The 24468-nt window shown below is 41.7% G+C and overlaps 1 protein-coding gene across 1 annotated transcript in view; it reads right to left on the minus strand.

Moving 5' to 3' along the window:
• Positions 1-24468, minus strand: part of LOC137332419 (polypeptide N-acetylgalactosaminyltransferase 10-like) — an 84690-nt gene that overhangs the window by 33939 nt on the left and 26283 nt on the right. The window contains exons 3-4 of the mRNA XM_067996238.1: positions 20371-20509; positions 3978-4144 (exon numbers count right to left, since the gene is read on the minus strand). Coding sequence (XP_067852339.1) covers positions 3978-4144; positions 20371-20509 — 306 coding nt within the window. The remainder of the gene's footprint in view (positions 1-3977; positions 4145-20370; positions 20510-24468) is intronic.

Consider the following 24468-nt stretch of genomic DNA (forward strand, 5'->3'; position numbering starts at 1 on the left):
TTGCAAACACTTAATCAGGATATATTTAAGCACCACACAATTATCCAATAAATAATAAATTGTTTGTTCCCTGACACACAGTCTCTTATGAGAGTGGCAGCAGAGGAGCCCTGATATTTTTCACTGAGGCAGATTGGGAGGAGCAGATATTAGGATGCAGATCAGAAGGAGCACTGACCATGTACACGTATACATATGTCTTTATATACACACAAACATGGGTCACACTGAGTACAGAGTAACATCCATCAACCTAATAAACTATCTTGTTCCAGGATTCTAACTTTTAAGCTTGTTGAAAACATAAAAATCTATTTGAATGCATTACCATGTTGCATGTTAAAGGTAAAACACCTGCGTTTCTTTAATATGTAATGAATGCAACGTCAATAAAGATCTTAAAAATAAAGCTAGAAGAATCTCGTTAGGATTTATCCCTATAAGCCTCAATTCCATTCCTAAGGATTGGTGTTGATTAAGATAATGAAATGTTCTGCAGAACCTGATAGTTCCTGAGCTACTGGGACAAAAGATACGTTACGTGATGGTAGCAACTAGCCTAGAATTTATAATGAAGGATCAATGGTTAGATGGGTACACTGGAATTTGTCTTTGTGGGGCAGGCAGTTCTTATGTAGAACTTTTCCTCACAAAATTAAACAGGTTAGGAAGTCCATTATGGAGCAACTTGTACGAAGTCTATAGAATGAATCGACCTGATAGGCTGAATGGCCTTTTTGCATTTCATGCTTTTGTTCTTAAACCTTTATGAGCTTTACAAACTTTGACATTTAGCAATCTAATTTAAATGACATGATCATTATGTCACTTACTGCAGCAAAGATCCACTTTGCACAAATGCTATATCGATACAGTTTGACAGCCTCTCAGGGCTTAAGAATGCAACTTAAATTTAGCCAAATGTTATCTTCAGTGATAAATAAGTGAAGACTCCTGAAATTCTCCTCCTTTTATTGAAGGGTGTTCTTATCTCTTAAAAAGACATGACTTTATTGCAAGTATGTCAACAGCAAGACATACCTTAAAAATAAGAATAACCTAAATACTGCTGTGTACATTTAGTGGGGCTGCATCACGACTAAGAAATCCTTGAGACTGCGCGTGCACTTTCATGATTTATCAGAAACAGAAGAAAAATATGACTGATACTAATTATATTAATTGTGCACTGAAAGTTAAATGATTACCTCATCTATTATTTTCATTAGAATCTCAAAATGTGGAATGGCTCATCAATTCAAGTAAATAGAAATCAGTCTAGCTAATTGAAACAATAATTCACCTTTACCTTATATACATCTGTGGCTTAAAACCACTTGAATGAAAAAAAATCATTATGGGAGTACAGTATTTCATGTGGTACACCTCCCACTGAAACAAAGCCACAGTCCTGCTCCCTTTGCAATGCAGAATATAGTGTAGGGTTCATCTTTAACAAGTATAATACTTTGCTTCCTAGAACCATGCTATCTGATTGTAGTATAATCTTCCAAAAAAACATAATAGCTTTGAAATTCATGTGGAGGAGCCTCATTTGAGAAACTGTTCAGATATCTGGTAGCAGAATGTCTCAATATTTGTCGACATTTATTTTTGATCTTGCGATGTGTGCCATTCTGGAAGACCATATTTATTGCCTATGCCTAGTTGCCTTGAGTAGGTGGTGGCTGTCTCTTTCAACCTCTGCAATCCTTGAGCAATATCAAAAAAATTTTAAAAATCCATTTTGATTCCACCATTTTGGTACTCATCTGTATCAACTCGAAATGCTGATGATACTGTGATGAATTTTGTCATTTGGAATTTCTTTTCACTGGTGTCCAAGATGAGGCTGGATGTCAATCTATGGAATTTCCGTTGAAACCTCTGGTTCCTTAATTGTACGGATCACTATAATCACATTTTATATTCACATTATATTATACTAGCTGATCTTGGTGGTGTTTGTCACAGTTAGTATGTGGATCTAGAGTATGGTTGACCAAAACATAGTTCATTTGAAATTTACATAATAAAATAAATTTACCGTAACAGCCTGCAATCTCAAACTGTTGTCAACCCTGATCTATAGACTTTGAAATGAAATCTACTTGATAAATATTTCAAAACAGTCCCGATTAAGAAGCATGTACTGCTGACCGTTTAGAGTAACATATGAAAAATTTTAGATCTTAATTTGCAAACATTAAAAATCATGTCATCTTAAGCAAAACCCTTTGTATACCAATCCTACTTCATAACTTTGAAACTATTTATGCAATTTCTATTAACGTCTACAACTGATATGAGATTTCAGAATGCAGAATATATTGCAAACGAAAATTAAGGGAGCCAATAGAGCTAAAAAAAAAATCTATGTATAAAAATTGCACAATTTAATGTGGAAAGATTTCTAATTAACCAAGACAAAATATTTTTATTGTCTGTTGATACTGCATTTCAAAAAGCTTCAAAGATCTCTGAAACAAATACTGTGCCTCAGAAAACAAAGTACTGCAGCACCATGACAGCTGTTTCCAGCATTTTCACCAGTACAGTATTGCAGTTGAAATGTCCAAATATTTGACTACAAATTAAGATCCACCGCGTGCATATGTTGCAACTTTCTCAAGCAGAAACATTTGTAAAGTGTAGATCACATAGATGTTAACTTGTAACAAATTATGTCTGCTTATAAAAGGTAAGGTGACTGGTGAGTTAATAACAACAAGTCTGGCATAAGTGGCCAAACTAAGGAGATGGAGTTAAAAAGAAAGAAAACCAGTATTCCATTACTGTACAAGAGGGGGAAAAAATAGTTTAAAAAAAGTGAACCACCAACATAAACTCCTGAAAGGTGAAAAGCCAAGGCGGCAAACTATGAAAGTAACAGTGTTGTAACAAAGTTACATGTTAGAAAAGACATGATTGACTGTAGAGAAAATAGTAAGGAAACATAACACTGAATGAATATCACAATATTTTGAGAGACTAGTAGCACGAAGGCTCCCACGCTGAAAACATTGCTATTGTATGGCATTAAACCACGTGCTTGTTCTTTAAGCGAGCCCAAGTCAGGATAGTGTGTAACTTCCAGGTGAATTGGGAGGCAGTAATATTTCCCAAAACATTGCAGCACTTGTCCTTCTCAGTGGTGAAGGTCACAGGGGAGGGAGGTACTGTCAAAATAACTTGGGTGAGTTGTAGTGCATCCTATATATCATACATATTGCAGCCACAGTGCACCAGTTAAAAAAATATAACATTTCAATATTGACTTGTAAACCTATGGATCCAATGTTCATATTCCCACCCCCAAGATAAATTTTACTTTCACAGTTATATTATTAAACTTTTAATTGCGGAAGCAAAATTATCCAAGAGAATTGTAAAATGACATTCTGAAGCTCATTGAGCAAGGAAAAGAGCTAAAGCCATGCATGAATTACAGGAACGCTTGTGTTTCAACCTTTAAAAATACAGTAATGTTCTTCAAAAGACAGCTTTATGATTCATTAAACTTTATTACAAAAAGATCTCATTACACTGAAATGTCCAAAGCATTAGAGTCTTGGTTTACTGAAGTTTTAGGGTTTGACTATTTTATTGCATAGAGGATTACAGATAGCTGCTAGTGAAACTGAAAGCAGTAACTGAGTGAGGAGGCCAGATAACGAAAACAGAAAAGCCATAGCAGCTCTCAATTTTATTCAAACCACATTTTTCATTATTTACAATACACAACAGGTGGCATTTATATTTATTAGTAAAGCTAGTTTTGGTTGTGTACTGGCTGTCTTATTGTTTTTGAGACATCTTAGCAAAATAGAGATGGGGTGGAGAATATTTATGGGAAACTACAGCTCTGAAAAGTCAAAATTACTTGAGATTTAGTTCATTTCAAATGTTTAAATATATTTAAAACACTAACAATCTAACCTTGATCATGGTTTAAATAGAAACTCAAACATTTTTACCTCTATCGCTGAAGTCATCTACAAGTATGATTTCTGCGATAAGTTCTGGTGGCGAGCGATTAAGGACACTGTGCACAGTTCGAAGAAGCGAGGACCAGCCTTCGTTGTGGAATGGTATAATGACACTAGTATTTGGAAGTTTCTCCATATACAGTTTCTTCTTACAACTGTTAATCAGAGGCAAAATTAATGGTTACCATGCGAACACCATTGTAGAAACTGAAATAGCTAGTGGCAAAACGTAGGTCAGTTTTTAAATATACAATTAGTAACCCTCTGTTTAGGGCTTTTTCAAACCTAAAACCAGCAGCTTTCTCAGTCTCTGTATAAATAGTCAGTTCCTACTGCTAGAAAGGTGTTATGTGACATCCATAAGATCACCAAACACCTCACTGACCCACACTGGCCTGGCTCACTGTTGTGACCACCTGGATCCTAATATGGGCGACCTCTTGCCTTTCCTCTTCACCATAGTCTATTGGTGCATGGCACAGAGGTGATGGTGAAAGGAGACCCATCTAGTCAACATGAATTGAGGTCCTGTGAAAAATAGCCCAGTTTGGAAAAAAATCATGTGCTCTCAGGTCAGTAGAGGAAAAACTCTTCAAAAGCTGGTCCCATTTTTGGTCCACTGGCAGCAGTTGACCAGCACCTCAATAGCAGCACATCAGCCACCGACGCAAAAGTCCATTTCACCCAGAGTAACTGTCAAAGATCTGGTAGCACAGTCAAAACCAATCAGGCACTGACACAGCAACTGAGTACAGCAGTACACAGTATTACCACTGCCACCAAGTGGAATTGGTTCCAACAGTCGTCCACAAGCTCACTTAGTAACGTTTAATCACTATCACAATACGTCATTCACATAACAAGTGTATTGTACATTATGAATGCAACATATGTCAATGTGTTCTAACCAAAGAACAATTACAATAAATACACATCAATTGCAGTGGTGAAGAGCAGCAATACAGTGATCATAAAAGCATACTGCAGAGAATTTTGTCACCATCACATTTTGGTGAACACAAATTTAGCAGTATTACCACTAATTTTTGCTATTTACAAGATAGATGCAGTTTGGAACACACCAATACTCTAGCTGAGACCTATTCAGTGTTTTATAAAGGTTTAACATAACTTCCTTGCTTTTGTACTCTATGCCTCTATTTATAAACCAGTGTAATGTGTCTCTTCAAATGCTGAGCCTAGAACAATAAAAAAAAATGCAATATTAACAATTACACTTTCCATTGTTTTAGACAGAGAAAGTCACTTTTGTCCCTGCATTGTCAGAATATTTTTGATGCATTTTGACAGTATGTCATTTCTTAAACTACGGAATCTTGGAATCCTGGAGGGCCTACCAAATGTAGCAGAGCATCTTTCTTCACTCAAAGCAAGGATGAAAGTCAACCCTACAACCCTCCGAGATTTCTGCGCTCCTCCAATTCCAGCCTCTTGCGCATCCCCGATTTTAAATTGCTCCACCATTGGCGGCCGTGCCTTCAGCTGCCTTGGCCCGAAGCTCTGGAATTCCCTCCCGAAACCTCTCTACCTCTCTCCCCTGCTTCATCTCTCCTTAAAACCTACCTCTTTGACCAAGCTTTTGGTCACCCATCCTAATATTGCATGTGGCTCGGTGTCAAATTTTGTTTGATAACACTCCTGTGAAGCGCCTTGGTTCGTTTTACTACATTAAAAAAGGTACTATATAAATGCGAGTTTTTGTTGTTGTTCAACACTATATTCAGCTACTGGCAGATTTTATTTGATTTGTTAGTTTCCCATTTTATTCCTCCATAAATAAATCTGATTTCACCCAGATTACTAGTACAAGCAAAAAAATATGCAAAATTCAACGAAGGTGACATTCTGGCAATTCCCAAGATAACAGCAGAATACACATAAATCATAAAAATGTGCACCGTAGCATCTCTGAAGCTGCAACTGTTACTGCAGAAAGAGTCTATGCCCAAAACAAGTAATGATGGAATGAAATTTCATAAAGAAGGATTTGAAAAAGGAAAACACATCACAACTGTTTTTCTTTACCTGGCCCACCTTCCCTTCCCCCACCCCACCCCCCCCGCCACCACCACCACCACCCTTCCCATAACCAAATGATTAATCCTGGAGGTTCTGTTGCTTTGAAGGGTTTGCCAAGGTTATTGGAAATAAATAAGCCATTCTTATACTGGCACGAAATCAAAAGCAAAATACTGCGGAGGCTGGAAATCTGAAATAAAAACAGAAAGTGCTGAAAAAGCTCAGCAAGTGAGGCAGCATCTGTAGATGAAGAAACAGTTAATGTTTCAGGTCGAAGATCTTTCGTCAGAACTGGAAGATGTTAAAGAGTTAACAGTTTTTAAGCACAGAACCAGGGAAAGGGTTTTGGGGGGGGGGGGGGGGGGGGGGGGAGAAAGAGAAAGATTAAAATTAAAGGTGTCACTCTGGGAACCTGTATGGGTCCCAGCCATGCCTGCCTTTTTGTGAGCTACGTGGAACATTCCTTGTTCTAGTCCTACTCAGGTCCCCTCCCTCATCTCTTTTTCCGGTACATTAATGATTGTATCGGTGCCGCTTCCTGCTCTCGCCCCAAACTGGAAAATTTCATCAACTTTGCTTCCAATTTCCACCCTTCCCTTGCCTTCACATGGTCCATCGCCGACTCTTCCCTTCCTCGACTTCTCTATCTCCATTTATAGGGTTAGGATGTCAACCAATATCTATTATAAGCCCACAGACTCCCACAGCTACCTTGATTACACTTCCTTGTCCCCCAAACCTGCTTCCTGTAAGGACTGTATTCCGTGCAGCTCCAACAACACTCAAGAAGCTCAACACCAAAGCAGCCCGCTTGATTGGCACCCCATCCACCACCCTAAACATTCACTCCCTTCACCACCGGCGCACAGTGGCTGCAGTGTGTACCATCCACAGGATGGACTGCAGCAACTCACCAAGGCTTCTTCGACAGCACCTCCCAAACCCACGACCTCTACCACCTAGAAGGACAAGAGCAGCAGGTACATGAGAACACCACCACCTGCACGCTCCCTTCCAAGTCACACACCATCCCGACTTGGAAATATATCACCGTTCCTTCATTGTCGCTGGGTCAAAATCCTGGAACTCCATTCCTAACAGCATTGTGGGAGAACCTTCACCACACGGACACGCAGCGGTTCAAGAAGGCGGATGGGCAATAAATGCCAGCGACGCCCACATCCCATGAACGAATAAAAAAAAATATTCTGATGACGCCACCTTCCACTCCAGTGCTTCTGATATGTGTTCCTTTATCCTCAACCGAGGATTCTCCTCCACTGTAGTTGACAAAGCCATCGATCATGTCCGTCCCATTGCCCGCACTTCTGCCCTCACTCCTTCCCCTCCCTCCCAGAACTATGATATGGTCCCCCTTGTCCTCACCTTCCACCCCACCAGCCTCCACATTTAAAATATCATCCCCCGCCATCTCCAGCATGATCCCACCACCCAACTTCAGCATTTCAAAGCTCCCTCCGCGACACCCTGGTCCATTCTTCCATCACCCCCAACACCCACTCTCCTCCCCACGGCACCTTCCTGCGTGAGCGCAGGAGAAGCAATACCTGCCCCTGCACCTCCTCGCTTCCCACCGTCCAGGGCCACTAAACACTTCTTTCAGGTGAAACAGCGATTTATTTGTACTTCTTTCAATTTAGTATACCATATTCGCTGCTCACAATGCAGTCTCCTCTACACTGGGGAGACCAAACTCAGACTGGGTGATTGCTTTGCTGAACACATCCACTCAGCCCGCAAGCGTGACCCTGACCTGCCAGTCACGTTCCATTTTAATTCTCCGTCCCACTCCGACCTCGGCCTCTTGCACTGTTCCAATGAAGCTCAACGGAAGTATGAGGAACAGCACCTCAACTTTCGTTGAGGCACTTTACAACCTTCCGGACTCTATATTGATTTCAATAACTTCAGATCATAGGAACAGGAGTAGGCCATTCAGCCCCTCGTGCCTGTTCCGCCAGTTGATAAGATCATGGCTGATCTGTGATCTAGCTCCATATACCTGCCTTTGGCCCATATCCCGTAATACCTTTGGTTGCCAAAAACCTATCTAGCTCACATTTAAATTTAGCAATTGAGCTTGTATCAATTGCTGTTTGCGGAAGAGAGTTCCAAACTTCTACCACCCTTTGTGTGTAGAAATGTTTTCTAATCTCGCTCCTGAAAGGTCTGGCTCTAATTTTTAGTCTGTGCCCCCTACTCCTAGAATCCCCAACCAGCGGAAATAGTTTCTCTCTATCCACCCTATCTGTTCCCCTTAATATCTTATAAACTTCGATCAGATCACCCCTTAACCTTCGAAATTCTAGAGAATACAACCCCAATTTGTGTAATCTCGCCTCGTAACTTAAACCTTGAAGTCCGGGTATCATTATATAGTAAACCTATGCTGCACTCCCTCCAAGGCCAATATGTCCTTCCGAAGGTGCGGTGCCCAGAACTGCTCACAGTACTCCAGGTGCGGTCTAACCAGGGTTTTGTATAGCTGCAGCATAACTTCTGCCCCTTTGCACTCTCGTCCTCTAGATATAAAGGCCAGCATTCCATTAGCCTTATTGATTATATTCTGCACCTGTTCATATGACACTTCAATGATCTATGTACCTGAACCCCTAAGTCCCTTTTGACATCCACAGTTTTTAACTTTTTACCATTTAGAAAGTACCCTGTTCTATCCTTTTTTCATCCAAAGTGGATGACCTCACATTTGTCTACATTGAATTCCATTTGCCACAATTTTGCCCATTCACCTAATCTATCAATATCGCTTTGTAATTTTATGTTTTCATCTACACTGCTTACAATGCCACCAATCTTTGTGTCATCGGCAAACTTTGATATGAGACTTTCTATGCCTTCATCTAAGTCGTTAATAAATATTGTGAATAATTGAGGCCCCAAGACAGATCCCTGCGGGACTCCACTAGTCACATCCTGCCAATGTGAATACCTATCCATTATCCCTACTCTCGGTCACCTTTCGCTCAGCCAATTTCCTAACCAAGTCCGAACTTTTCCCTCGATTCCATAGGCTTCTAACTTAGCTAACAGTCTCTTATGTGAGACCTTATCAAATGCCTTCTGGAAGTCCACATAAATAACATCCATTTAAATTCCCCTATCCACTACTTTAGTCACCTCTTCAAAAAATTCAATCAGGTTTGTCAGGCACGACCTACCTTTCATAAATCCATGCTGGCTCTCACTGATTAACTGAAAATTCTCGAGGTGTTCAGTCACCCTATCCTTAATTATAGACTCCAGCAATTTCCCCACAACAAATGTTAGGCTAACTGGTCTATAATTCCCCGGTTTCCCTCTCTCTCCTTTCTTAAAAAGCGGAGTGACATGTGCAATTTTCCAATCTAGAGGGACAGTTCCTGAATCTAGAGAACTTTGAAAGATTATAGTTGGGGCATCTGCAATCTGCTCACCTACTTCCTTTAAAACCCTGGGATGGAAACCACCTGGTCCTGGGAATTTGTCACTCTTTAGAGCTATTATTTTTTTCATTACTGTTGCTTTACTTATGTTAATTTTATTGAGTCCCTGTCCCCGATTCAATATTAGTTTTCTTGGGATTTCCGGCATGCTATCCTCTTTTTCTACTGTAAATACTGACTAAATTATTCAACATGTCTGCCATTTCCCCATTGTCAATGACAATATCCCCACTTTCAGTTTTTAAGGGGCCAACACTGCTCCTGACCACACTCTTTTTCCTAATATAACTATAAAAGTTCTTTGTATTGGTTTTGATATCCCTTGCAAGTTTCTTTTCATACTCTATTTTTGTAGCTCTTACTATCTGTTTTGTGACCCTTTGTTGATCTTTGTATCTTTCCCATTCGCCAGGATCTGTGCTATTTTTTGCCTTTTTGTATGCCCTTTCCTTACGTCTTATACTGTCCCTTACCTCTTTAGTCGTCCATGGCTGTTTTTTTTGGCAAGTAGAGTTCTTGCCCCTCAGGGGTATAAACCAGTTCTGTATCTCGTTAAATGTTTCTTTAAACATTTCCCACTGATCATCAGTCGTTTTACCCATTAACAGATTTGCCCAGTTTACTGTGGACAGTCTCTGTCTCATCCCATTGAAAACAATTTTACAACACCAAGTTATAGTCCAGCAATTTTATTTTAAATTCACAAGCTTTCGGAGGCTTCCTCCTTCCTCAGGTAAATGTTCAGGAGCTCCTCGAAGCCTACGCATTTATACATATAGAACAATACATGGTGTTTACAGAATGCCCCTGCAACTGCCCGTTGCCAAGGCAATCACCGTGTTCAGACAGAGGGGTGTCACCTGCAGAACCCCCGAATACACATTCAACAAAAAAACAAACAGGAAAAAAAACAGAGAGAGGCAGAAACATCCGGAAGGCAGAGAAAGCCAGCAAATGACCCATTATATTAAAAACAGATAACATTTGTTTGCTGGTGGGGTAACGTGTAGCGTGACATGAACCCAAGATCCCGGTTGAGGCCGTCCTCATGGGTGCGGAACTTGGCTATCAATTTCTGCTCGACGATTTTGCGTTGTCGTGTGTCTCGAAGGCCGCCTTGGAGAACGCTTACCCGAAGGTCGGTGGATGAATGTCCATGACTGCTGAAGTGTTCCCCGACAGGGAGGGAACCCTCCTGTTTGGCGATTGTTGCGCGGTGTCCGTTCATCCGTTGTCGCAGCGTCTGCATGGTCTCGCCAATGTACCATGCTCTGGGGCATCCTTTCCTGCAACGTATGAGGTAGACAACGTTGGCCGAGTCACAGGAGTATGAACCATGCACCTGGTGGGTGGTGTCCTCTCGTGTGATGGTGGTATCTGTGTCAATGATCTGGCATGTCTGGCAGAGGTTACCGTGGCAGGGTTGTGTGGTGTCGTGGACGCTGTTCTCTTGAAAGCTAGGTAATTTGCTGCGAACGATGGTCTGTTTGAGGTTGGGTGGCTGTTTAAAGGCGAGTAGTGGAGGTGTGGGGATGGCCATAGCGAGGTGTTTGTCCTCATTGATGACATGTTGAAGGCTGCGGAGAACATGGCGTAGTTTCTCCGCTCCGGGGAAGTACTGGACGACAAAGGGTACTCTGTTGGTTGCGTCCCGTGTTAGTCTCCTGAGGAGGTCTATGCGATTTTTTGCTGTGGCCCGTCGGAACTGTCGATCGATGAGTCGAGCGTCATATCCCGTTCTTACTAGGGCGTCTTTCAGCGTCTGTAGGTGTCCATCGCGTTCCTCCTCGTCTGAGCAGACCCTGTGTATTCGCAGGGACTGTCCATAGGGGATGGCCTCTTTGACGTGGTTAGGGTGGAAGCTGGAAAAGTGGAGCATCGTGAGGTTGTCCGTGGGCTTGCGGTAGAGTGAGGTGCTGAGGTGCCCGTCTTTGATGGAGATTCGTGTGTCCAAGAAAGAAACTGATTCTGAGGAGTAGTCCATGGTGAGCTTGATGGTGGGATGGAACTTGTTGATGTTATCGTGTAGTCTCTTTAGTGATTCCTTGCCGTGGGTCCATAGAAAGAAAATGTCGTCGATGTATCTGGTGTATAGTGTTGGTTGGAGGTCTTGTGCAGTGAAGAAGTCCTGCTCGAACTTGTGCATGAAAATGTTGGCGTATTGGGGTGCGAATTTGGTCCCCATGGCTGTTCCGTGTGTTTGGGTAAAGAACTGGTTATCGAAGGTGAAGACATTGTGATCCAGGATGAAGCGGATGAGTTGTAGGATGGCGTCCGGAGATTGGCTGTTGTTGGTGTTGAGTATTGATGCTGTCGCAGCGATGCCGTCATCGTGGGGGATACTGGTGTATAGTGCCGAGACGTCCATCGTGGTGAGAAGTGTTCCTGGTTCAACTGGTCCGTGGGTACTGAGTTTTTGTAGGAAGTCTGTAGTGTCGCGACAGAAGCTGGGGGTTCCCTGTACGATGGGTTTCAGGATGCCCTCGATGTATCCAGAGAGGTTCTCACACAGGGTTCCGTTGCCTGATACGATGGGACGTCCGGGTGTGTTGGCTTTATGTATCTTTGGGAGGCAGTAGAAGTCTCCCACGCGGGGATTACGTGGGATGAGAGTGCGTAGGATGCTTTGAAGGTCTGGATCGAAGGTCTTGATCAGTTTGTTGAGCTGGTGGGTGTGTTCTTTGGTCGGATCTGCGGGTAACCGTCTGTAGTGTTCCTGGTTGTCCAGTTGTCGGTATGCTTCTTTGCAATAGTCTGTTCTGTTCTGTATGACTATGGCTCCTCCTTTGTCCGCTGGTTTGATGACGATGTTGCGGTTGGTCTTGAGAGCGTTGATGGCGTTGCGTTGTGCTCGGGTGACATTCTGGACTGTCTTCTGAGTGCGGCTGATGAATCTGGCATTGACGCATTTCCTGACAGCTTGAGCATACATGTCCAGCTGAGGGCAGCGACCCTCCGGAGGAGTCCAGTTTGACTCTTTCCTCTTCGGTTGCTGTACCGCGGATCCCTCTGTCTGCTGTTCCGGATCGTCGATTGTCTCATTGGGTTCGCTGCTGAAATCTTGGGGTTTGTGGTAGAATTCCCGGAGCCTCATTCTCCTGATGAATTCCTCTGTGTCCGCCGCGAGACTAGTGGGGTCCATTTTGGTAGTGGGGCAGAAATTGAGCCCTCGGCTCAATTTCTGTTTTTTTGTTGAATGTGTATTCGGGGGTTCTGCAGGTGACACCTCTCTGTCTGAACACGGTGATTGCCTTGGCAACGGGCAGTTGCAGGGGCATTCTGTAAACACCATGTATTGTTCTATATGTATAAATGCGTAGGCTTCGAGGAGCTCCTGAACATTTACCTGAGGAAGGAGGAAGCCTCCGAAAGCTTGTGAATTTAAAATAAAATTGCTGGACTATAACTTGGTGTTGTAAAATTGTTTACAATTGTCAACCCCAGTCCATCACCGGCATCTCCACATCATCCCATTGAAGTCGGCCTTACCCAAGTCTAGAATCTTAGCAGCTGACTCACTTTTTTCCCCTTTCAAACACTACATTGAACTCGATCATGTTATGATCACTATTGGATAGATGTTCACACACAGTTAAGCTGTTAACTAAATCTGGTTCATTACTCATTATTAAATCTAGTATGGCTTGCCCCCTTGTTGCCTCTAGGACAATAACTAGATCATAACTACTAGTCCCATTTTTTCTTTGAGAGACTGCAGCTGCTGGTAATGGTTCTGATGTTGCCATTTACAGCTCCTCTGGACCCATCTTTTACTTCTTAACTTGTCCCATTACCACCCTCCTTGCCTTGCACCATCCCTTGTGTCATTTAATCACTCTTAGCATCCACCCTATCAGAGTCCTTCCTTTTTGTTCTTTCCTCTCCTCCCTCCTCCACCCCACCCCAAAACCTTTCCCTGGCTCTGTACTTGCTTAAAAACTGTTAACTCTTAACATCTTCCAGTTCTGACGAAAGGTCATCAACCCGAAACGTCAACTCTGCTTTTTTGTCCACAGATGCTGCCTCACTTGCTGTGCTTTTCCAGCATTTTTTCTGTTTTTATTATTATACTGGCACAGTTTTGTTATATTTGCATTTATATAGTGCTCCTCACATACATGAAGCTGTGTCGGGTGGCATTACAATGAGAAAAGCATGGAAAAAGGGATGGGAAATGGAAAAGTCCAGATGGGGAATTAAAGTCACAAGGTTTTAGAATTTCAAAGCAAGCAGAAAGGTAGCACAGCAGAGGGAAATGAATAGAATTCCAGAGGGCAGGAGATGTACTAGGTGAATGAGTGTCCACTGATGGAATGGAGAGAGCAAGGAAAAATCTTGTGTCAGAGGGGTGGAAGATGAACGCAGGAAAAAGTTGAGTCTACTAGTCTGCTACCAGGATACAGGAACTGGATTTAGAACCATAGAAAAGATACAGCACAGAAGGGGGCCATATGGCCCATCGTAATGAGAATCCCTACATGGTCAGTTTTCGGTAAAATATTAAAATGTCTACGTGGCAAAGAAGCAGAATGCAAAATGGTTAGAAAGGGTTAATTAGTTAGTAACTGAGATTGATACAAGTGGCCTGGCCCTCCTGCTGGGCCATATGTTTGCTTAGTCAGCAGGCCTGCATTGTCTTATCAATGATAGGTCTTTGATGTGAGTCAAGGACTGGTCTGAATGTCTCCATGTTTATGGCAGATCAATATAGGGAACGAGCTTAGCCAAAGTTGAAAGACATTCCAGGTTGGGAGATAAGGAACAGAAGGAACAGGGAAGAACATTCTAAGTTGGAAAGTGAGGAAGTTATCCCCTTTGATGTCTAACAGCAGCATGATCAGCACATGGACGATTTATGATTGGCCGGAAATAATGTAACCTCGCATGGCAACCTATGCCCGGCTTATGATTGGTGTTGACCCTCGTTAAGTATGTTCCAACCCTATTCATCTGTATAAAAACGTGTGGATTTCTGTATGTTTTTGTTCTTGCTCTGCCAGCATAGAGGGACTCTATCAGGAGCCCAAATCAATGCTGCAGACTAAGAACCCTGCTATTAAAGTTGTGTTGAACTTTAAAATGTATTCGACTTCAGTTATTACTGAACCAGACTGAGGGGAAAGAATCCGGATCGTCAGTGTCCGCGCCGGATCCAAGAACAACCAGGTGCCCATTCTAATCCCACCTTCCAGCACCTGGTCCATAGCCCTGCAGCTTGCAGCACTTTAGATGCAGGTCCAGGTACTTTTTAAAAGAGTTGAGGGTCCCAGCCTCCACCACCAATTCAGGCAGTGAATTCCATACACCACCACCCTCTGGGGTAAAAAAGTTTTTCCTCATGTCCTCTCTAATCCTTCCGCCAATCAGCTTAAATCTATGTCCTCTAGTTCTTGAACTCTCCGCTAGGGGAAAAACAGGTACTTCCTGTCTACTCTATCTGGGCCCCTCATAATTTTATACACCTCAATCAAGTCTCCCCTCAGCCTCTTCTGCTCCAAGGAAAACAACTCCAGCCTATCCAATCTCTCCTCGTAGCTGCAATTTTCAAGCCCTGGCAACATTCTTGTAAATCTTCTCTGCACTCCCTCCAGAGCAATTACGTCCTTCCTGTAACGTGGAGATCAGAACTGCGCACAATCCTTCAGACACAAGATTTTTCCTTGCTCTCTCCACTCAATCAGTGGACACTCATTCACCTAGTACATCTCCTGCCCTCTGGAATTCTATTCATTTCCCTCTGCTGTGCCACCTTTCTGCTTGCTTTGAAATTCTAAAACCAGCTGTGGCCTTATCAGCATTTTATACAGTTCCATTATTACATCCCTGCTTTTGTATTCTATATCTCGGTTAATAACGGAGCGCATTCCGTATGCCTTATCTACCTGTACTGCCGCCTTCAGGGACCTGTGCACACGCACTCCAAGGTCTCTCACTTCCTCTACCCCTCTCAATATATTCCCGTTTACTGCATATTCCCTTTCACTGTTTGTCCTCCCTAAGTGCATTACCTCACACTTCTCCGGGTTGAACTCCATTTGCCACTTTTCTGCCACTCCGCCAACCCACTGATATCTTCTTAGAGTCTACAACTATCCTCTTCACTATCAACTACACGGCCAATTTTTGTGTCATCTGCAAATTTGCCAACCATGCCCCCTACATTCAAGTCCAAATCATTAATATATACCACAAACAGCAAGGGACCCAACACTGAACCCTGTGGCACACCACTGGAAACGGATTTCCATTCGCAAAGACATCCATCGACTTTTACCCTTTGTTTCCTGAAACTGAGCCAATTTTGGATCCAATTTTCCACATTTCCCTGTATCCCATGGGCTTTTACCTTTCTGACCAGTCTGCGTTGTCAAATGCCTTACTAAAATCCATGTAGACAACATCCACTGCACTACCCTCATCAATCCTCCTGGTCATTTACTCAAAGAATTCAATCAGATTTGTAAGGCATGACCTTCCCTGAACAAATCCATGCTGACTATCCCTGATTAAACCATGCCTTTCCAAGTGACAGTTTATCCTATCGCTCAATATTGATTCTAATAGTTTGCCCACCACCGAGGCAAGACTGACCGGCCTATAATTGTTCGGCCTTTCCCTCGTACCCTTTTTAAACAGTGGTACTACGTTTGCAGGCTTCCAGTCCTCCGGTATGTCCCCTGTACCTAGTGAGGATTGGAAAATGATCCTCAGAGCATCCGCTATTTCCTCCCTGGCTTCCTTCAATGGCCTAGGAAACAATCCACCCGGCCCTGGTGACTTATCAACTTCAAGGATTCCAGTCCCTCTAGTACTTCCTCTCTCGTAATGTTTACCATATCCAATATTTCAAACCTCTCCTCTTTAACTAGTACATCCGGATCATCCCTTTCCTTTGTGAATATGGAGACAAAATATTCATTTAAAACCCTACCCATTATCCTCTGCTTCTACACATAAGTTATCCTCATCATCCTTGATAGGTCTCACCTTTTCCTTAGCTATCCTCTTGTTCTTAATGTACTGATCAAACATCTTTGGGTTTTCTTTAATCTTACTGGCTAATATTTTTTCATGCCCTCTCTTTGCTTTCCTTTTTTAACGCCATCCCTGTACTTTCTCTACTCCTCTAGGCTTTCTGCAGTATTTAATTTTCAGTGACAGTCATAAACTTTCTTTTTCTGCTTTATCTTGCCCTGTATACTTCTAGACAATCAGGGGGCTCCAGTTTTGGCAGTGCCACCCTTTCTTGTTGAGGGGAAGTGTCTACATTGTACCTGTAAAATTTCACTTTTTAGTGCCTCCCATTGGCTTGCCACTGATTTGTCCTCAAGTAGTTGCCAAATCACCACTTCTGCCAAATCACCTCTTAGTTCTGTAAAATTTGCCTTCCCCCAATTTAAAATGTTTACTCCTGATTTAACTCTGTCCTTTTCCATAATAATGCTAAAACTAACTGAATTATTATCACTATCCCCAATATGGTCACCCACTGTCACTTCGCCCACTTGCCCATCTTCATTTCCCAGGACTAAATCTAGAATTGCATCCCCTCTTGTTGGGCTTGTCACCTACTGGCTAAAAAAGTTCTCCTGGACACCGATCAAGAATTTTGCACCCTCTGTGCCCCTCACACTGTTTGAATCCCAGCTGATGTTAGGGTAGTTGAAGTCCCCTACTAATATTGCCCTCTTATTTTACTTTAGAAGTTTAAATAGCAGAAGTTGCCTCATGGACACTGGTGTCCTCGTAGCCAAACTGTTTTTATTACACTAAGCAAGACCTGTGCTAGCATCACCAGTTCCAATGCACAGGTCTCATGTAGCCTGCTGTAACCCAAAGGTAAACTGTCCAGAATTCACTAAGGCCAGTGGCCAGCTAGATACTTTTTTAAAAAAAAACATTTTGACAGCCACTGACCTTGATGAATCCTCGTAGGTTTACCTTCATGTTGTACTGCTCAAGATCCACACATTAGGAACCAGTCATATGAGCACAAGTTGCATGCAATGTTAAAGCAGTTTCAAACTGTGTCAGAACACAAGAGGCTGAAGATAGGCTGACAATAGATTGCACCCACAGTCGCGAGGTGCTTAGTGAGCTAGTATTTTTTTGGCACAAACAGCTTTGCTCAACTGGACATAAGTATTTACAGTAGGGGTAATAGATCTTTACTTGAAAACAATCTCCCTCCTTTATCTGCTAATTTTCCCTTCTCCACTCAATCCTTGCTGGGGGGCATGGTTCCATGGGCACCAAGTGCTCAAATGGTCATAATTTCTGAGGGCCTGGACAGTGAGTGTTAGGAAGATATTTAACGACAGGGCACATCACAGCTGAGCTGGATCCTGTTCTAGTGTAATATTCACACAAGTTTACTCCCATTTGAGGTTGCTGGATTGTAGTAGGGAGCATGATCCACTGGCTGATATTCTTCTCTAATATCACCTACAATTGTAACTTGGATAAGAGCAGCCTTTCAAAAAGTCACCTTCATTTGTATTTTTGAAAATACTTCATATTTTCCAATATGAGAAAACTCAATTCATTCTCCCTAATTCAATTTGTGAAACCACATCAAGAGTAAAATAACACACAGGGAGGATGGGATTGCTCAGGGATTAAGGAGGAATCTAGTTGTGAAGGATGAAGGTATAGCAGAGATATGAAATAAATATTATGCTCTAGTTTTTATGAATGATGACAGAAAGGCCTGACTTGGAGCACTTATGCAGCACCTTTCACATCCTCAGCAAGCTCCAAAGTGCTTCACAGAATTATTTTTGAAGTGTAGTCATTGTTTCCTATATTACCACAGTGACTATACTTCAAAAGTACTTATTTGGCTGTAAAGCGCTTTGGGACGTCCTGAGGCCATGAAAGGCATTATATAAATACAAATCTTTGAGCAGGAAAACCCAGCATCCAATCTGCACTCAGCCAGGTCCTACAAATAACAATGAGATAATGACCAATTAACTGCTTTGGTGGTATTGGTCAATGGATAAATGTTGGCCAGAACATGGAGAACTCTGTCCTTCTTCAAATGGTGCCAATGCGATTTTTACGTCCACCTGAATGGGACTTCAGTTTAACAACCCATCTGAAAGAAGGCATCTCCGACAGTGTAGCATTGCCTCAGTACGGCATTGAGGTGTCAACCTCAAGTTAGCCAAGAGTACTTCCACTGAGCCAAGCTGAAATGAGAATGTAGGTGTACAACAGATGTGGAAAAATTGTTAGAGATAACTTAAAAAAGGGATTTGGCTCAGAATAAAATTAGCAAAACTCAAAAGGAGATAAGTTACCAGGTCCTGATGAAATGCACCCTAGGCTATTGAAGGAAGTAAGATAGCAGGGGATCTGACCACGATTTTTAAGATATGCAAATTGTGCCAGGGGACTGGAAAGTCACCAATATAACACCTCTATTCAAGAAAGGAGAGAAGGGTAAATTGGGTAACTTTAGACTAGTTAGTCTAAAGTCAGTTGCGGGCAAGCTCTTAAAGTCCTTAATTTGAGATCAAATCACTGAGCGTTTAGAGATGGATAGGCTAACGAAGGACAGCCAGTATGGATTTATTAGAGATAAGATGTGTTTGTTAATTTTAAGAGTTTTAAAAAAATTGTATAAAGTGAATACAGTAAATGTGCAAATGAATTTTCAGAAGACGTTTGATGAGGTGGCTCACAGGAAGGTTGTTACAAAAAATGCAATAGTTATGATCCTGATGGTCCAGATCTCTAATTATGGAAAAAGTAGGGCATTCAGCCTCTCAAGTCTGTTCTGCTATTCAATTAGATCATGGCTGATCCATACCTCAAATCCATATCCTTTTAATACCCTTAACAAAAATCGATTGATCTCAGTCTTGAAAATGTCAATTGTCCCAGCATCCACAGCCTTTTGGGGGAAGAGAATTCCACATTTCCAGTACCCATTGTGTGAAAATGTGCTTCCTGGTTTCACTCCTGAATGGCCTAGCTCTAATTTTAAAGATTATGCCCTCTTGTTCTGGATTTCCCCACCAGAGGAAATAGCTCCTCTGCATCTACTCTATTGAATCCTTTTATAATTTTGAACACCTCCATTAGATCATTCCTCAATCTTCTGAACTTAAGGGAATGCAACCCAAGTTTATGCAACCTTGCCTCATAATTTAACCCTTTAAGCCCTGGTAGCATTCTGGTGAATCTGCGTTGCATCCTTTCCAAGGTCAATATATCTTTTCGGTGCCCAAAACTGAAGGCAGTACTCCAGATGGGCTCTGACCAAGGGTGTGTACAACTGAAGTACTGCTTCCTCACTTTTTTTTCATCCGCCTCTCCTAATTGTTAGCAGCTGCATCCAGATTCTCATCACTAAGGTAACCGCACTTCAACGAGGTGCGAACGCCTGATTGAAACTGCTTGAAGACCCGACTTCGCCTGAAAGCAGCAGAGCCTTTTAAATGAGAAAATACAATACAGAGGATTAACAAGGTGTGAACAGGTCATTGAAAGTGCTTGAGGACCTGACTTTGCCTGAAATCAGTCGAGCCTTTTAAATGGATAAGTACAGGCTAAGTATTTATTGAACTGCCCGAAATTTGTCGGCATGCAAAATATGTTTTAAGCATCACCTTTGTAACAGACTCCTATGGAAATGGCAAATGTTTAGCGCTATTTGCCCCATATAGGCAGCTGTCCGTGCTAAGGGTGGACAATGCAAGTGGTGGGGACTGTAATGGGAAAGCTGCAATGCAAAGAAGATCTCTGTAAAAAGGATGTGTATCAACAAAACAATATGGTTGATTATAGATAGTTCCAAGCTTGCTAATATTTTAACCAAATAAGGACGACTTAATTATTTCAAGATGGAAGGAAGCTGCTTCACTCACTTTGGATGTCGAATGTCAGGGAGGCTCCGATTCAGAGAGATTTTATCACTCACGTAGATGTTAAAACCATTTTCCCTGTATGCTTGATCAGCTCGATCTTCATCAGACATTGGGACAGGCTTTCCCTGTTCTCCAATTCCTAATAGGATAAAGCAAAAGGAAAGTACTGAAAGTTATACTCACCCTCAATAATTAATCTTAGTATCTATCAAATTTACTGTTAAATCTTGATTCTATAGTTGTGGCTTTCTTGCAATGGTTCGTTATCCCTCATAGGATATACTCAGGGATCAGTGGACAAAGTTAAATAAAGCCTGCAGCATTGAAGCAAGCAGTTCGGAGACTTAGCAACAGTTTCACTATAGGTTGTTTGAAAATTTAAATTCAAAAGTTCAGGATTTAGATCGCTTAATCCAAGGTTTCAATTTAAAAAGGAATAGTCCATGAGTTTGGAGAGGCCTTCCACAGGCCAAGGATCCGTATCATGTATCTATCAGATTTCTTACACAGGTGCCATAACTGGTCCATTTTTTTAAAAGCTCATATATACTCTCCACAAGGTGCCATAAATGAAATGTACATACCCAATCTCTAGTAGTCATTATGAAAAACAGCTGAGGCCTATCAGAGCAATAAAACTCTGATTTCCTAATTTCATTAGTAAATATTCCCAGGTACTCCAGCTAGGTTTTGATGCAACCTTTTACATTTTAAAAGCAGCATCATTCAGTTATCAAAAAAAGTCCAAATTTGCAAAACACTGTTGTGGCATCAAAACAGACCATTTTTCACTCAACAAAATATTCAAAAATAACCTTAAGACTTTACCAATACTGCCATGACATGTAACAAAAGCTATTTTCCCCCAAAATTGCATCAAACAAAAAAGCACAGTACAGTCTCTCCTCATCTGTTGTGGTCCCGGTCTCTAAATCTTGGCTGGCGTGCTCTCCATCCTAGTATTATATCTGTCTCTACACCATCACATTGCAATATTGATGTCCCTCTATCTATTTCTAGCGCTCTCATTCCCTCTTTATCTAATTGCTATTCCCAGTTTATGTTGAAAATCTGCATAAGACACCAAAACTACGAGGTACTCTTTCAAAGAGTCTCAAAAACAAAATACTGCGGAAGCTGGAAATCTGCAATAAACACAGAAAATGCTGGAAATACTCAGCAAGTCAGGCAGTATCTGTGGAGAAAGAAACTGTTTAATGTTTCAGGTTGATGACCCTTCCTCAGAACTGGAAGAAGTTGAAGATTAAAGAGTTTTTAAGTATGTACAGAACTAGGGGAAAAGGGGAGGAAAGAACAAAAGGGAAGATCTCTGATAGCATTGGCGGAGGGCAGGTGGGGCGCAAGATAAGGACAAGGGGGACCCTATCACGGTTCTGGGAGGGCAGGGAAGGGCGAGAGCAGAAGTCCGGGAAATAGGACGGACACGGTTGAGGGCACTGCCAACTATAGTGGAGGGGAATCCTCGGTCTTGCCATTTTAATTCCCCATCTCACTCCCACTCTGACATCTCTGTCCTCAGCCTCTTACACTGTTCCAATGAAGCTCAACAGAAGCTCGAGGAACAGCACCTCATTTTTTGATTAGGCACTTTACAACCTTCCAGAGGAGACATTGATTTCAATAACTTCAGATCATAACCTCTGCTCCCATTTTTTCATGATGTGGAGATGCCGGTGATGGACTGGGGTTGACAATTGTACACAATTTTACAACACCAAGTTATAGTCCAACAAATTTATTTTAAATTCCACAAGCTTGCGGAGGCTTCCTCTTTCCTCAGGTGAACGGTGTGGAAAATTTTTTCAGACAGCAGGTGCTGGTAATGGTTCTCATGTTGTCATTTACAGCTCCACTAGACCTATCTTTTGTTTCTTTACTTGTCCAATTATCACCCTCCTTGCCTTGCATCATCATCCTTTTTGTTATTTAATCACTCCTGACCTCCATCCTATTGCAGACCTTCCCTTTTGATTCTTTCCTCCCCTCCCCACACCTTTCTCTGGCTCTGTACTTGCTTAAAAATTGTTTAATCATCAACTTCTTCCAGTTCTGATGAAGGGTCATCAACCTGAAAGGTTCACTGTTTCTTTCTCCACAGATGCTGCCTGACTTGGAGTATTTCCAGCATTTTCTGTTTTTATTTCATAAAGATTCTCACCAGGAACTCTTCATAAAGTTCATCACTTTAATTTTAAAACAACTCCATACAAAATTGCACCAGAAAACCCATGACCAAATAGTCAATGCTCATTCCTTTCACTTCTTAATCACTAGTCCACTGTTTTGGTCATTGTCTCCACAATGCTAGACTCATTTCAGACCAGTGGTATCCCAAACACCTACGCAGAGACATCAAGCAGAACCAAAACTCAAGATTACCCTCGAGATAATTCAATTTTATTGGAGGATATAAGAGATGAAAACATTTTGCCAAGAGTTTTGATATGCAAGTATTGTTGCACAATGCTGCTGGAAAGACTGCAATCTGTATAGTTGAATACTTGCAATTGTAAACGCATGTAGCTCTTAAGACGCAAATAAATATGGAGTCCAGATTTCCTTTGTTGAGTCCATGACTATATTGAAATAGAAAGGCGAGTATGAAAAAGATGCTGCTCACAAATTCAGAAAAGGTAAATGGTACAGTCTGGAGTTAGTTTAAATCAGGCTGAGAATTTCATTGATAACTTTCTTGGGAAGAGTGCTCCTGCTGCCAAAACATTCCCAAAATCAAAAAAGGGTAACTACAGATGAAGTAGGCCATTCAGCCCATCCTTCCATTGAAAGCCACCACATTCCACCCTTCCCCAACCACAGCATCTAACTGCCCCTTAAATGACTTCAGATATTTTGCATCCACCACTCTAGCTGGATGATGATGCCAGGTACTGATCATCCTGTGCATGAACAGATGATTCCTGACATCAATCTTGAGCTTGCCTTTAACCAGTTTATACCTATGTTCCTTCATCCTGCATGGTTTAATGAAGTGGTGCTCAAGACTGACTTTTTCTATTTCACATAACAATATTTTAAATACTTCAATGAGATGGCCTATCAATGCTTCCTTTCAATGCTGAAGAATCCAATTTTTTTCTAAACTTTCCTCATAATCCATTAGTCTGACACTAAGGATCAACCTCATGGTACTTCTTGGTGCCGCTTCCAGGGCTTGGATGTTCCCTTTGTATCTGTTAGAATTTAAAGTGGCACAACTGGAATAATGCACAACTTCAGCAAATTTGTACTTCACTGATTTCCCCAATATTCAGTTTCTCAGTATGCTTTGTTACTTGTTGCTCTTCTGTAACTGGAGGCTGTCAGTGTTGAGTCTACTGTTACTCCCAGGTTTGTTTTGGTCTCTACTCGATTCCAATTCAATACCATTTTTTTTCTTCCACTGTGTAACACCCTGCCCAGTTAGATGTGTTGTCGAGGTCCTTCTTCAAATTCTACTGCCCTCCCTGGTTTTGATATCTTCAGCAAATCTGACCAACTTATATTATGTTTCTGAATCCAGGTTGTTTGCATAAATCAGAAACATCGGGGGCTCCACACCAATCCATGGGACGCTTTATTCAGTGCATCACAATTTGACATCACTCCCTAACCAATACCTGCTTCTTTCTCTTTCAGTCTTTTCTTTATCCACCTCCAAGTTTTATCTAGGATACCTATGGCCTTAAACTTGTGCAGCAGCCTTTCTTGTCGAACTTTAAGGGGTTTCAATTCTTTGATAACGCGCTTGATGTTATGCTTGTCTTCCACAACTATGCTCACTTTTAGTTCCATCTTTTCCCCTCTAATCACTTTTTTGTTTAGATTTCTTGGAGTTCCTTTATATTTCCCAAGGTCCCTCATCCGTCTCCTTATTGGCTTTGCAGAATTTTTGTTTCTTATTAATCTATTTTGTGTCACATTTCTTAAATCTGCCCTTACTAGTCCTTGGTATGTACTTATGCATAATACTCTTATTTAATTAGTCCTTAAGTTTTTTTTAAAAAGTCATATACCTTAATATTGATTTATCCCAGATGTTATAGTTGCGGTCACCCAGAGGAGCTGCTTCTTTCATTC

This window comes from Heptranchias perlo, chromosome 14 (assembly GCF_035084215.1).
Source record: "Heptranchias perlo isolate sHepPer1 chromosome 14, sHepPer1.hap1, whole genome shotgun sequence".
Taxonomy (NCBI): domain Eukaryota; kingdom Metazoa; phylum Chordata; class Chondrichthyes; order Hexanchiformes; family Hexanchidae; genus Heptranchias; species Heptranchias perlo.